The sequence below is a fragment of the Pristiophorus japonicus genome, chromosome 26, assembly GCF_044704955.1.
Source record: "Pristiophorus japonicus isolate sPriJap1 chromosome 26, sPriJap1.hap1, whole genome shotgun sequence".
In the NCBI taxonomy this organism is placed as follows: Eukaryota; Metazoa; Chordata; class Chondrichthyes; family Pristiophoridae; genus Pristiophorus; species Pristiophorus japonicus.
The window spans coordinates 6,732,493-6,745,971 of record NC_092002.1 but is presented as its reverse complement, the minus strand read 5'-3'; the positions used below and the strand labels follow the sequence as shown (position 1 = coordinate 6,745,971).

Here is a 13,479-nt window from a genome sequence, read left to right as displayed (position 1 = left end):
TTGGGGTTTCTTATCGGGGGAAAGTAGGAATTGGGGTAATTCAGAGAGTGGTTAACCTGTGGAATTCCCTACTGCAGAGAGTTGTTGAGGCCAGTTCGTTGGATATATTTAAGAGGGAGTTAGATATGGCCCTTACGGCTAAAGAGATCAAGGGGTATGGAGAGAAAGCAGGAAAGGGGTACTGAGGGAATGATCAGCCATGATCTTATTGAAGGGCCAAATGGCCTGCTCCTGCACCTAGTTTCTATGTTTCTGAGTGAATTTTAGATTCGATTTGTGATTTCTGATTAGGCTCTGATTGGGATTGTGGATGGGGTTTAAATTGTTGGTTTCTGATTGGGTTTGGGATTGGGATTTGGGATTTTTGGTTTGTGAGGTTCTTTCCAATGCGGGTCATTCATTGCGACTCTTGATGTGCTGACTTGCAATGAGAATTTTGAAATCGAGACGTTGCTTAACCGGGAGCCAATGTAGGTCAGCGAGCACAGGGGGTGATGGGTGAGCGGGACTCGGTGCGCGTTAGGGCACGGGGCAGCGAGCACAGGGGGTGATGGGTGAGCGGGACTCGGTGCGCGTTAGGGCACGGGGCAGCGAGCACAAGGGGTGATGGGTGAGCGGGACTCGGTGCGCGTTAGGGCACGGGGCAGCGAGCACAGGGGGTGATGGGTGAGCGGGACTCGGTGCGCGTTAGGGCACGGGGCAGCGAGCACAAGGGGTGATGGGTGAGCGGGACTCGGTGCGCGTTAGGGCACGGGGCAGCGAGCACAGGGGGTGATGGGTGAGCGGGACTCGGTGCGCGTTAGGGCACGGGGCAGCCGAGTTTTGGATCACCTCTAGTTTCTTAAGTGTAGAATGTGGGAGGCCAGCCAGGAGTGTGTCGGAATAGCCAAGTCTGGAGGTAACAAAGGCATGGATGAGGGCTTCAGCAGCGGATGAGCTGGGGCAGGGGCAGAGATAGGCGATGTTACGGAGGTGGAAATAGGCGGTTTTAGTTATGCTGCAGATATGTGGTCGGAAGTACATTTCAGGGTCAAATATGGCTGCGAGCAACCTGTTCTACATTAATGTAACTTGTTGTTATCAGCTCACAAGAACGCTCCACTCGGCTGTGCCCCTCCCCCCGTGCCCACACCCCTCCCCTCCGTGCCCACACCCCTCCCCCCTGTGCCCACACCCTTCCCCCTGTGCCCACCCCCCCATGCCCACACTCCACCTCCAACCCCATTCCATCGCCCATCCCTCCAACCCTGCTCCCCCAATCCCACGCTCGTTCACCCCCCACCCCGCCTGCCCACTGCCCCCGCCCGTCTCTGCACCCCCTCCAACCCTCGCCAAGCTTCCCGTGCCCCCCCCGCGTCCCCTGGTGTTTCATGTTACTGTGATATTTCACTGAGAGACTCCGGCAGACACTGACTCAGCCGTTCTCCAGTTCGCCCACTTTCCCGCGAGGCAAACAGAAAATGTAATTAACTGCGGTCACATGCTGACGAGGGAAGCAAAGATGCATTTTTGAGGGATTGAGGTGGGATTTTAAAAATTTAATCATTATCTTATGTTTCTAGAAATGAATCATTTTCTGCAGGGTGAGGGGTTGGAATTTAACTCTTTGGGGAAAGAGTTTCAGGCGAATAAAAATGGAACAAAAATTGGGAGAATAACACAAATCTTCTGCAATAATTAAACAGACATGGTCATTGTACAGAGTCACTGTTTATTCAGGGTAAGGGTCACTCACTGTGTAACTGTACAGAGTCACTGTTTATTCAGGGTAAGGGTCACTCACTGTGTAACTGTACAGAGTCACTGTTTATTCAGGGTAAGGGTCACTCACTGTGTAACTGTACAGAGTCGCTGTTTATTCAGGGTAAGGGTCACTCACTGTGTAACTGTACAGAGTCACTGTTTATTCAGGGTAAGGGTCACTCACTGTGTAACTGTACAGAGTCACTGTTTATTCAGGGTAAGGGTCACTCACTGTGTAACTGTACAGAGTCACTGTTTATTCAGGGTAAGGGTCACTCACTGTGTAACTGTACAGAGTCGCTGTTTATTCAGGGTAAGGACCTGTACTGTAACTGTAGACATACCCAAGTCCCTGTTTATCCCCCAGCCCCAGAAAAACTAATTTGCACTGGGATGCAATATATGACCAGCTTCCAATTGCCCAAGTTGTATGTGCGAACTCAGACAGTAAGCCACAAAAGGCTATTTGGCCATGGGAGGTATTACGGTTGAGCACAAACCTGTCCTCGCCTGCCACACACACATACCTCGACTTTACTGGGATCCCTGTCTGATTCATTCACTAACCCAGGAGCCACTGAGACCAACTGTAGCAACTTTCCCTTAGTCAGCTGTGTCTCAGTGGGCAGCACTCTCTCTCGCCTCTGAATCAGAAGGTTATGGGTTCAAGTTCCACTCCAGGGACTTGAGCACAAAGTCCAGGCTGACACTCCCAGTGCAGTGCTGAGGGAGTGCCACACTGTCGGAGGTGCCGTCTTTCAGATGAGATGTTAAACCAAGTTCCCGTCTGCTCTCTCAGGTGGATGTAAAAGATCCCATGGCACTATTTCGAAGAAGAGCAGGGGAGTTCTCCCCGGTGTCCTGGGGCCAATATTTATCCCTCAATCAACATAACAAAAACAGATGATCTGGGTCATTATCACATTGCTGTTTGTGGGAGCTTGCTGTGCACAAATTGACTGCCGCGTTTCCCACATTACAACAATGACTACACTCCAAAAATGCTTCATTGACTGTTGTAATGTATGCACCGGTGAGCATGCTCATAGATTTGTGGAGCTGATGCATCGTGAGTGGCTTAGCACTCAATAAAACCCCGGCCAGTTGAGTCTAGGGCATCCACGATGAGGTATGCAGTTGTGAGCCTAGTGGATTGAAAACAAAAGTACTTAATTGGTTGTAACGCGCTTTGGGATGTCCTGCAGTTGTGAAAGGCGCTATATAAATGCAAGTCTTTCATTCATTGGACCTCCTGTATGGCTCAGAGACATGGACCTACAGTAGACACCTCAAGTCACTGGAGAAATACCACCAACGATATCTCTGCAAGATCCTGCAAATCCCCTGGGAGGACAGACGAACCAACGTCAGCGCCCTCGACCAGGCCAACATCCCCAGCATCGAAGCACTGACCACACTCGATCAGCTCCGCTGGGCAGGCCACATTGTTCGCATGCCAGACACGAGACTCCCCAAAGCAAGCGCTCTACTCGAAACTCCTTCACGGCAAACAAGCCAAACGTGGGGCAGAGGAAATGTTACAAGGACACCCTCAAAGCCTCCCTGATAAAGTGCAACATCCCCACCGACACCTGGGAGTCCCTGGCCAAAGACTGCCCTAAGTGGAGGAAGTGCATCCGGGAGGGCACTGAGCACCTCGAGTCTCGTCGCCAAGAGCGTGCGGAAACCAAGCGCAGGCAGCGGAAGGAGCGTGCGGCAAACCTGTCCCACCCTCCCCTTCCCTCAACCACTGTCTGTCCCACCTGTGACAAGGACTGTGGTTCCCGTATTGGACTGCTCAGCCACCTAAGGACACATTTTAAGAGTGGAAGCAAGTCTTCCTCGATTCCGAGGGACTGCCTATGATGAGGTTCACAAGACTCAATAAAACCCCGGCCAGTTGGGTCTGGGTCATCCACGATGAGGTATGCAGTTGTGAGCCTGATGGATTGGGAAAAAAAAAGTACTTCATTGGCTGTGAAGCGCTTTGGGATGTCCTGAGGTTGTGAAAGGCGCTATATAAATGCAAGACTTTCACTCATTGACTGTCATCATCATCATAGGTCTTTGGCCAGGGACTCCCAGGTGTCAGTGGGGATGTTGCACTTTATCAGGGAGGCTTTGAGGGTGTCCTTGAAACGTTTCCTCTGCCCACTTGGGGCTCATTTGCCGTGAAGGAGTTCCGAGTAGAGCGCTTGCTTTGGGGAGTCTCGTGTCGGGGGCATGTGGACAATGTGTCCCTGCCCAGCGGAGCTGGTCGAGTGTGGTCAGTGCTTCGATGCCGGGGATGTTGGGCCTGGTCGAGGACGCTGACGTTGGTGCGTCTGTCCTCCCGGGGGATTTGCAGGATCTTGCGGAGACATCGTTGGTGGTATTTCTCCGGCGACTTGACTTGAGGTGTCTACTGTACATGGTCCATGTCTCTGAGCCATACAGGAGGGCGGGGAATCACTACAGCCCTGCAGGCCGTGAGCTTGGTGGCAGATTTGAGGGCCTGGTCTTCAAACACTCTTTTTTCCTCAGGCGGCCGAAGGCTGCACTGGCGCACTGGAGGCGGTGTTGGATCTCGCCGCTGATGCCTGCCCTTGTTGATAAGAGGCTCCCGAGGTATGGGAAGTGGTCCACGTTGTCCAGGGCTGCGCCGTGGATCTTGATGACTGGGGGGGGGGGGGGCAGTGCTGTGCGGTGAGGTCAGGCGGCTTGGGGATGTACTGCGGTTGTGAAAGGCGTTATATCAATGCAAGTTCTCTCTCTCTCTCTCTCTCTCTGTGTTTCCTTCCCCAGCAATGCTCACCATTTGCGGCCCATCTGTACGATGCCGAGGACGCCAACACGCCGGTTCGGCAGGTGCCGGGCCTGTGCGCCGGTTACTGCGCCGAGTACTGGAAGCGATGCCGGTCCACCCTCAGCCTGCTGACGGGCGATCCACGCCACACGGAGCTGGAGGCGGACCAGGCCCGGTTCTGCGGCCTGCTGGAGCTGCGGGACCCCGACTACTGCTACCCCGCCGTGCTGGCCAGCCGGCGGCTCAACGCCCGGCTCGGGGCGGTGCGCGCCGACCCCCGGCGGGGCTGCCTGCAGCTGTGCCTGCGGGAGGTGGCCAACCAGCTGCGCAACCCCGTGGCCATGGTGCACGCCGGCGACGGCACCCGCCGCTTCTTCGTGGCCGAGCAGCTGGGCCTGGTCTGGGCCTACCTGCCCAACGGCTCCCGGCTGGCCCGGCCCTTCCTCAACCTGACCGAGGCCGTGCTGACCTCCCCCTGGCTGGGCGACGAGCGGGGCTTCCTGGGGCTGGCCTTCCACCCCGCCCACCGCCGCAACGGCAAAGTCTACGTCTACTACTCCATCTTCGCCCGCCAGGCCGAGCGTATCCGCATCAGCGAGTTCCAGCTCCTGCCCGGTAACATCAACGCGCTGGACCCCACCTCGGAAAGGTCAGTGGCGCGCGGTGCCCCTTTAAGGGACAGTCCACAATTAAAAGGGAGTGGGGGAGGGGTGGGGGGCACAGTCCACGATTAAAAGTGGGGGGCATTCATCATAGGCTGTCCCTCGAAGCGAGGATGACTTGCTTCCACGCCAAAAAGGGATGAGTTCACAGGTGTTTCAATGAAGGACCTAATATTCCGGATCTCGAACTACATCCTGAAGGGTGGAAGATGCCTGTGGGTGGATTATTTTAATGTGGGGTGGCCGTTGCACACCAGCCACCACACGGGCTTGACAGAGCGAGGCCTTGGTCCAGTGGCAAGGGTTAACCAAGACGACTGGAGACCAGCTCTGCTGCACGGACTGTACATTCTAGGCTACGAAGTGAAGGTTAGGCTCTCTGTAGCCAGCCATGCTAGTATTGATGACAGGTGGAGGAGAAGGGAACCGAAAACAACGGTATACAAACAGCTAACGCTACATTAACACCGACAGAAAATGAGACTGTGTGCGAGACACTAAACATCCTTGTGTATATAAACAGGATTACAATCATCCAGTTTAATTAGCGGCGATATAAAAACTGAAAGCGCTGGAAATACGCAGTGGGTCAGGCAGCCTCGGGTGGAGAGAGAAAGAGAGTTAACGTGTCGGGCCGTCAGAACTGGCGAATGTTTGAAATGAACGGATTCTTAAGGAGGGGGGTGAATCTGTGGAATTCTCTGCCCCAGAGAGCTGTGGAGGCTGGGTCATTGAATATATTTAAGGTGGAGATAGACAGATTTTTGAGTGATAAGGGAGTCAAGGGTTATGGGGAGCGGGCAGGGAAGTGGAGTTGGCCCGGGTCCCACACACACACTGACTCTCACTGGGGTATGGGTCCCACACATACTGACTCTCACTGGGGTACGGGTCCCACACACACACTGACTCTCACTGGGGTATGGGTCCCACACACAGACTGACCCTCACTGGGGTACAGTCCCACACACACAGACTCTCACTGGGGTATGGGTCCCACACATACTGACTCTCACGGTACGGGTCCCAAACACTGACTCTCACTGGGATACAGTCCCACACACACAGACTCTCACTGGGGTACGGGTCCCACACACACTGACTCTCACTGGGGTACAGTCCCACACACACAGACTCTCACTGGGGTACGGGTCCCACACACACTGACTCTCACTGGGGTACAGTTCCACACACTCTGACTCTCACTGGGGTACGGGTCCCACACACACCGACTCTCACTGGGGTACAGTCCCACACACACTGACTCTCACTGGGGTATGGGTCCCACACGCACTGACTCTCACTGGGGTACGTGTCCCACACACACTGACTCTCACTGGGGTACAGTTCCATACACACTAACTCTCACTGGGGTACGGGTCCCACACACACCGACTCTCACTGGGGTACGGGTCCCACACACACTGACTCTCACTTGGGTACAGGTCCCACACACACTGACTCTCACTGGGGTACGGTCCCACACACACTGACTCTCACTGGGGTACAGTCCCACACACACTGACTCTCACTGGGGTACGGGTCCCACACACACTGACTCTCACTGGGGTACAGGTCCCACACACACACAGACTCTCACTGGAACAGGTCCCACACACACTGACTCTCACTGGGGTACGGGACCCACACACACAGACTCTCACTGGGGTATGGGCCACACACACACTGACTCTCACGGTACGGGTCCCAAACACTGACTCTCACTGGGATACAGTTCCACACACACTGACTCTCACTGGGGTACAGTTCCACACACACTGACTCTCACTGGGGTACGGGTCCCACACACACTGACTCTCACTGGGGTACAGTTCCACACACACTGACTCTCACTGGGGTACGGGTCCCACACACACCGACTCTCACTGGGGTACGGGTCCCACAGACTCTGACTCTCACTGGGGTACGGGTTCCACACACACTGACTCTCACTGGGGTACGGGTCCCGACTCTCACTGGGGTACAGGTCCCACACACACTGACTCTCACTTGGGTACAGGTCCCACACACACTGACTCTAACTGGGGTACGGTCCCACAAACACTGACTCTCACTGGGGTACAGTTCCACACACACTGACTCTCACTGGGGTACGGGTCCCACACACACTGACTCTCACTGGGGTACATGTCCCACACACACACTGACTCTCACTGGGGTACAGATCCCACACACACTGACTCTCACTGGGGTACGGTCCCACACACACACTGACTCTCACTGGGGTACGGGACCCACACACACTGACTCTCACTGGTGTACGGGTCCCACACACACACACTGACTCTCACTGGGGTATGGATCCCACACACACACTGACTCTCACTGGGGTACGGGTCCCACACACACTGACTCTCACTGGGGTACAGTCCCACACACACTGACTCTCACTGGGGTACAGTCCCACACACACTGACTCTCACTGGGGTACAGTTCCACACACACTGACTCTCACTGGGGTACAGTTCCACACACACTAACTCTCACTGGGGTACAGTTCCACACACAGTGACTCTCACTGGGGTACGGTTCCCACACACATTGACTCTCACTGGGGTACGGGTCCCTCACACATTGACTCTCACTGGGGTACAGTCCCATACACACTGACACTCACTGGGGTACAGTCCCACACACACTGACTCTCACTGGGGTAGGGGTCCCACACACTGACTCTCACTGGGGTACGGGTCCCACACACACTGACTCTCACTGGGGTACGGTTCCCACACATTGACTCTCACTGGGGTACAGTCCCACACATACTGACTCTCACTGGGGTACAGTCCCACACACATTGACTCTCACTGGGGTACAGTCTCACACACACTGACTCTCACTGGGGTACAGTCCCACACACACTGACTCTCACTGGGGTACAGTCCCACACACACTGACTCTCACTGGGGTACAGTCCCACACACACTGACTCTCACTGGGGTTCAGGTTGGTAGAGCTGTTGAGTTGGGAGTGGCTTAGCCAGTCACCGTGATGTTCACAAGACTCAATAAAACCCCGGCCAGTTGGGTTCGGGGGATCCACGATGGGGGCAGGTGGTTGTGAGCCGGGTGAATGAACTGGTAACGTGTCGTGTGATCGTTAAACCTTTTGCTCATAATGTTCTCAGGGCCAGACTTTCGCCTTCATTGTCGGCGATTTTCCCGGCGGTACAGCAGCTTTTCTGCCCGGCGAGAGTTTCCAGGTAAGTTTTTGCCTTGGCAGCACCCAGCTCTGAAGCTGCGCACCGGGACCAAACCGCCCAGGTGCAAGGCCGAGAACAATGGCCAGCGCGCAAGTTTGGCCTCAACCACCGACGTCCAGATCGCCGAGAGACCCGGCCCGTAATAGCTGCTTAAACAGGGCGGTAAGGGGCGGCCCGGCAAATAAAGATAAGTTAAAGGTTCTGTAATTATTATTTTTTTTTTTTTACATTTTAACAAGGCGATTAGGGTTCAATCGGCCTTGGGAATGCCTGGTATGTTTTTGTTCTGAAATGAAAATTAGTTTTTTTAAGGTCATCCCCTCCCTCGGCCCAACCGCAGCCTGGGTCTAAATTTGACTACTTGCCGTCCTTTCGGGTAGCGACCGCCCATGTTAATAACTTTGCACTTACCCGCCGAGAATCCCGCCGACAATGAGTATGCAACGGTCATTTTCTCGCTGGGCGATTAGTTTTAATTACTTTAAATAAGCTTTTTTCGGCGAGTGTTAGCGGTGCTTCTCATCGGGCGCTGAGGGCCTTTAGGGAAAGTCTGGCCCTTTATAGCAAGGTGTTGCGAGGAATTGTTAAGCAAGGAGCCCTCGAAGTAAATGCATTACACATGGGCACTGTGGGATATTAAGGGACCCCTTTACTCCCGCCCTGGCGAGGCACCAGCGGTGGGGCAGGGATCGGACCTTTGGCCTTCCCCCGGAGCGGACTGGCTCAGCGTGTTTGCGGATTCCCGGCTGGGCCGCGCGGACAATCTGACGGAACGCCCTTTTTTCTCCGATGGCAGGGTGGTGCTGGAGGTGGTGGAACCGGCCTCCAATCACAATGGGGGCCAGCTGCTGTTCGGGAGGGATGGCTACCTCTACATCTTCACCGGGGACGGTGGGCGAGCAGGCGATCCCTTCGGGAGGTTTGGCAACGCCCAGAACAAGTAGGTCCCACTGCGCTGGCCCAGCGCGCGCGTGCGCGGGTTTGCCTTGACCGACCGCCGCCGCCTCCCGTGGCGTTGCTCGGGTGTGGCGCGGAGCGCGGTCTGTGGCCACTTCCGAGTTTATTGATCGCGGGAATTGATCTCACCACACAGTCAGAGAGTGGTTGCAGCAGAGGAGGAGGCCATTCGGCCTGTCGAGCCTGTGCTGGCTCTCTGCAAGAGCACCTCAGCCAGTCTCATAGAAACATAGAAACATAGAAAATAGGTGCAGGAGTAGGCCATTCGGCCCTTCGAGCCTGCACCGCCATTCAATGAGTTCATGGCTGAACATGCAACCTCAGTACCCCATTCCTGCTTTCTCACCATACCTCTTGATTCCCCCTAGTAGTAAGGACTACATCTAACTCCTTTTTGAATATATTTAGTGAATTGGCCTCAACAACTTTCTGTGGTAGAGAATTCCACAGGTTCACCACTCTCTGGGTGAAGAAGTTTCTCCTCATCTCGGTCCTAAATGGCTTACCCCTTATCCTTAGACTGTGACCCCTGGTTCTGGACTTCCCCAACATTGGGAACATTCTTCCTGCATCTAACCTGTCTGAACCCATCAGAATTTTAAATGTTTCTATGAGGTCCCCTCTCATTCTTCTGAACTCCACTCCCTCCGCCCTTTCCCCGTAGCCCTGAAATTATACAGGGCCCCGGTGAGACCGCACCTGGAGTATTGTGTACAGCTTTGGTCTCCTTACCTAAGGAAGGATACACTTGTCTTAGAGGGAGTGCAGCGAAGGTTCACCAGACCGATTCCTGGGATGGCAGGACTGTCGTATGAGGAGAGATTGGGTCGACTGGGCCTATATCACTAGAGTTTAGAAGAATGAGAGGGGATCTCATTGAAACGTATAAAATTCTGACGGGGTTGGACAGGCTGGATGCGGGGAGGATGTTTCCCCGGGGCTGGGAAGTCTAGAACAAGGGGGTCACAGTCTCAGGATACGGGGTAGGAAATTTAGGACCGAGATGAGGAGAAATGTTTTCACTCAGAGGGTGGTGAACTTGTGGAATTCTCTACCACAGAAGGCTGTGGAGGCCAAGTCACTGAATATATTTAAGAGGGAGATAGATAGATTTCTAGACACAAAAGACATCAAGGGGTATGGGGGAAAAAGCGGGAATATGGTGTTGAGATAGAGGATCAGCCATGATCATATTGAATGGCGGTGCAGGCTCGAGGGGCCGAATGGCCGACTCCTGCTCCTATTTTCTATGTTTCAGCTAGTCCCGCTCTGCCATCGTTCCCCTCACCCCTTCCCCGCAGCCCTGCACATGTTTTTCATTCAGGTACTTATCCAGTTCCCGATATATGTGATACAAGTTCCTCCCCTGTGTTGGAAGTGCGCTGCGTTTTATAAGGTCACCATGTGTCGCACAATGTACTATTCTGCCGCTAAGGAGTTTCACCCAAGTCCATAGCAACAGGAGGAGGCCATTCAGCACCTCGAGCCTGTCCCGCCATTCAACGAGAACCTGTCTGATCTGTATCTTAACTCCATCTACCCGCCTTTGTACCATATCCCTCAATACCCTTGACATCAAAGATCTATCATTCTTTGCAATTTTCAATTGACTCCCAGCCTTAACAGCTTTTTGCGGGGTGGGTGGAGAGAGTGTTCCAGATTCCCACTGCCCTTTGTGTGAAGAAGTGCTTCCTACAATCACCCCTGAACGGCCGTGTAAAGTCCTGTCCCCTCAGTACAGATTCACACGAGGCATGAAGTGAAGTCAAGGTCACTCTGGACCTGCACCTTTTATTTCACAGCTCTGGAATGCTGCACTTGCCTGAGACCTGTCCTTATATACCTGTCTCTTGCAAGTGCAGCCCTGGTGGTAAGGTATGCTGGTGGTTACAGGTCATATCTTATTACATGTATAGCATGTTAGGATACAGTTATATATAATAATGTAAGATTCATGACAGGCCGGGCTCTAATTTTAAGGTGACACCCCCTTGTTCTGGACTTGTAAGGACAAACGGACATAAGAAATAGGGGCAGGAGAAGGCCACTCGAGGGTCCAAATGGCCTCTGTCTGCTCCTAATTCTTATGTTCTTATTTAAACTTAGTAATTGGCCTTAATTATCCAATTAGAGTTCTACCTGTGCTGCCAAAGGTGGCAGCAGTGACTGGGGAGGGAATGTTGGCACAACTTCAGTCAGCGTCGATCTGGTCACTGGGGAGGGAGAGGTGCGGGAAGCTTATTAGAGTTTGTGATGGAGCCTGACATTAATTTACTGTGGCTGTTTGTACACTGACTGCAGACTGCAGTGCCAGGGGGGGTGGTGCGGGGGGTGATTGGGGGAGAAATGCCAAATTCCTCTAACCTCTGCCAATTCAACCAGATCCCACAGCAGAAGGAGAGCATGAGGGAGTTCTCGCCGGTACCCCAGCCAAAGGTTATCCATCAACCAAGACCTCATACGAACAATCTGGGTCATTATCACATTGCTGTTTGCGGGAGCTTGCTGTGCGCAAATTGGTTGGCGCGTTTCCCACATTAACGAAAGAAAGCTTTGCATTTATATAGCACCTTTCACGACCACCGGACGTCTCAAAGCGCTTTACAGCCAATGAAGTGCTTTTGGAATGTAGTCACTGTTGTAATGTGGGAAACGCGGCAGCCAATTTGCGCACAGCAAGCTCCCACAAACAGCAATGTGATAATGACCCAGATCATCTGTTTTTTTGATTTGAGGGATAAATATTGGCCCCAGGACACCGGGGATAACTCCCCTGCTCTTCTACGAAATAGTGCCCTGGGATCTTTTCCGTCCACCTGAGAGAGCAGAGGGGGCCTCGGTTTAACGCCTCATCTGAAAGACCGCCCCTCCGACAGTGCGGCACTCCCTCAGCACTGCCCCTCCGACAGTGCGGCTCTCCCTCAGTACTGCCCCTCCGACAGTGCGGTGCTCCCTCAGTACTGCCCCTCCGACAGTGCGGTGCTCCCTCAGTACTGCCCTTCCGACAGTGCGGTGCTCCCTCAGTACTGCCCCTCCGACAGTGCGGCGCTCCCTTAGCACTGCCCCTCCGACAGTGCGGCACTCCCTCAGTACTGCCCCTCCGACAGTGGGGCACTCCCTCAGTACCGCCCCTCCGACAGTGCGGTGCTCCCTCATCACTGCTCCTCCGACAGTGCGGCACTCCCTCAGTACTGCCCCTCCGACAGAGCGGCGCTCCCTCAGTATTGCCCCTCTGACAGTGCGGCGCTCCCTCAGCACTGCCCCTCTGACAGTGCGGCGCTCCCTCAGCACTGCCCCTCCGACAGTGCGGCACTCCCTCAGCACTGCCCCTCTGACAGTGCGGCGCTCCCTCAGCACTGCCCCTCCGACAGTGCGACGCTCCCTCAGCACTGCCCCTCCGACAGTGCGGTGCTCCCTCAGCATTGCACTGGGAATGTCAGTTTGGATTCTTTTTATGCTCAAGTCTCTGGAGTGGGACTGGAACCCACAACCTCCTGACTCAGAGGCGAGAGAGAGTGCTGCCCACTGAGCCATGGCTAACACTAGTGATTACAACAATGACTTTGCTTCAAAAATACTTTGTTGGCTGTGAAGCACTTCGGGACGTCCTGAGGAGCTGTGAAAGGCGCTATATAAATGCAAGTCTTTCTCTCTTTATCCTTATTCCAATTGCATCTTTCTGTGGGAGGCAGATGAGTGGAGGAATCTGAAAAGGTAGGTGGTCACACAGGGTGAGGGCGAGCATCCCGGAGAGTAGGGGCAGGAGGAGTCCGCAATGAGGGAGGGGAGGTATTCGTGAGCAGGAGAAGCACCCAGGGTGAAGGGAGTCCGGACGCTCGGCAGAGGAGGACAAGAACTTGGTTAGAGAGGCGCCCCGGGGGGAGAGTCAGCAGGAGCAAGGGCACTCGGTGCGGGGGGGGGTGGAATGAGGGGAGAGCATGAGGGGGGAGGGGTCTCGTAGAGCAGAAGTTATGACGAACCTGTATAAAACTCTGGTTCGGCCCCAACTGGAGTATTTGTCCAATTCTGGGCACCATACTTTAGGAAGGATGTGAAGGCCTTAGAGAGGGCGCAGGAAAGATGAACAAGAATGGTTCCAGGGGTGAGGG

At 54.2% G+C, this 13,479-nt stretch overlaps 1 protein-coding gene across 8 annotated transcripts in view; it reads left to right on the top strand.

Annotated features, from left to right (window-relative positions):
* The window catches only part of LOC139239068 (HHIP-like protein 1), a 42,751-nt gene that overhangs the window by 2,401 nt on the left and 26,871 nt on the right, over nt 1-13,479 (top strand). For all 8 annotated transcript variants that reach the window (XM_070867576.1, XM_070867575.1, XM_070867578.1 and 5 more), the window contains exons 2-3: nt 4,528-5,177; nt 9,210-9,353. In XM_070867576.1, coding sequence (XP_070723677.1) covers nt 4,528-5,177; nt 9,210-9,353 — 794 coding nt within the window. The remainder of the gene's footprint in view (nt 1-4,527; nt 5,178-9,209; nt 9,354-13,479) is intronic.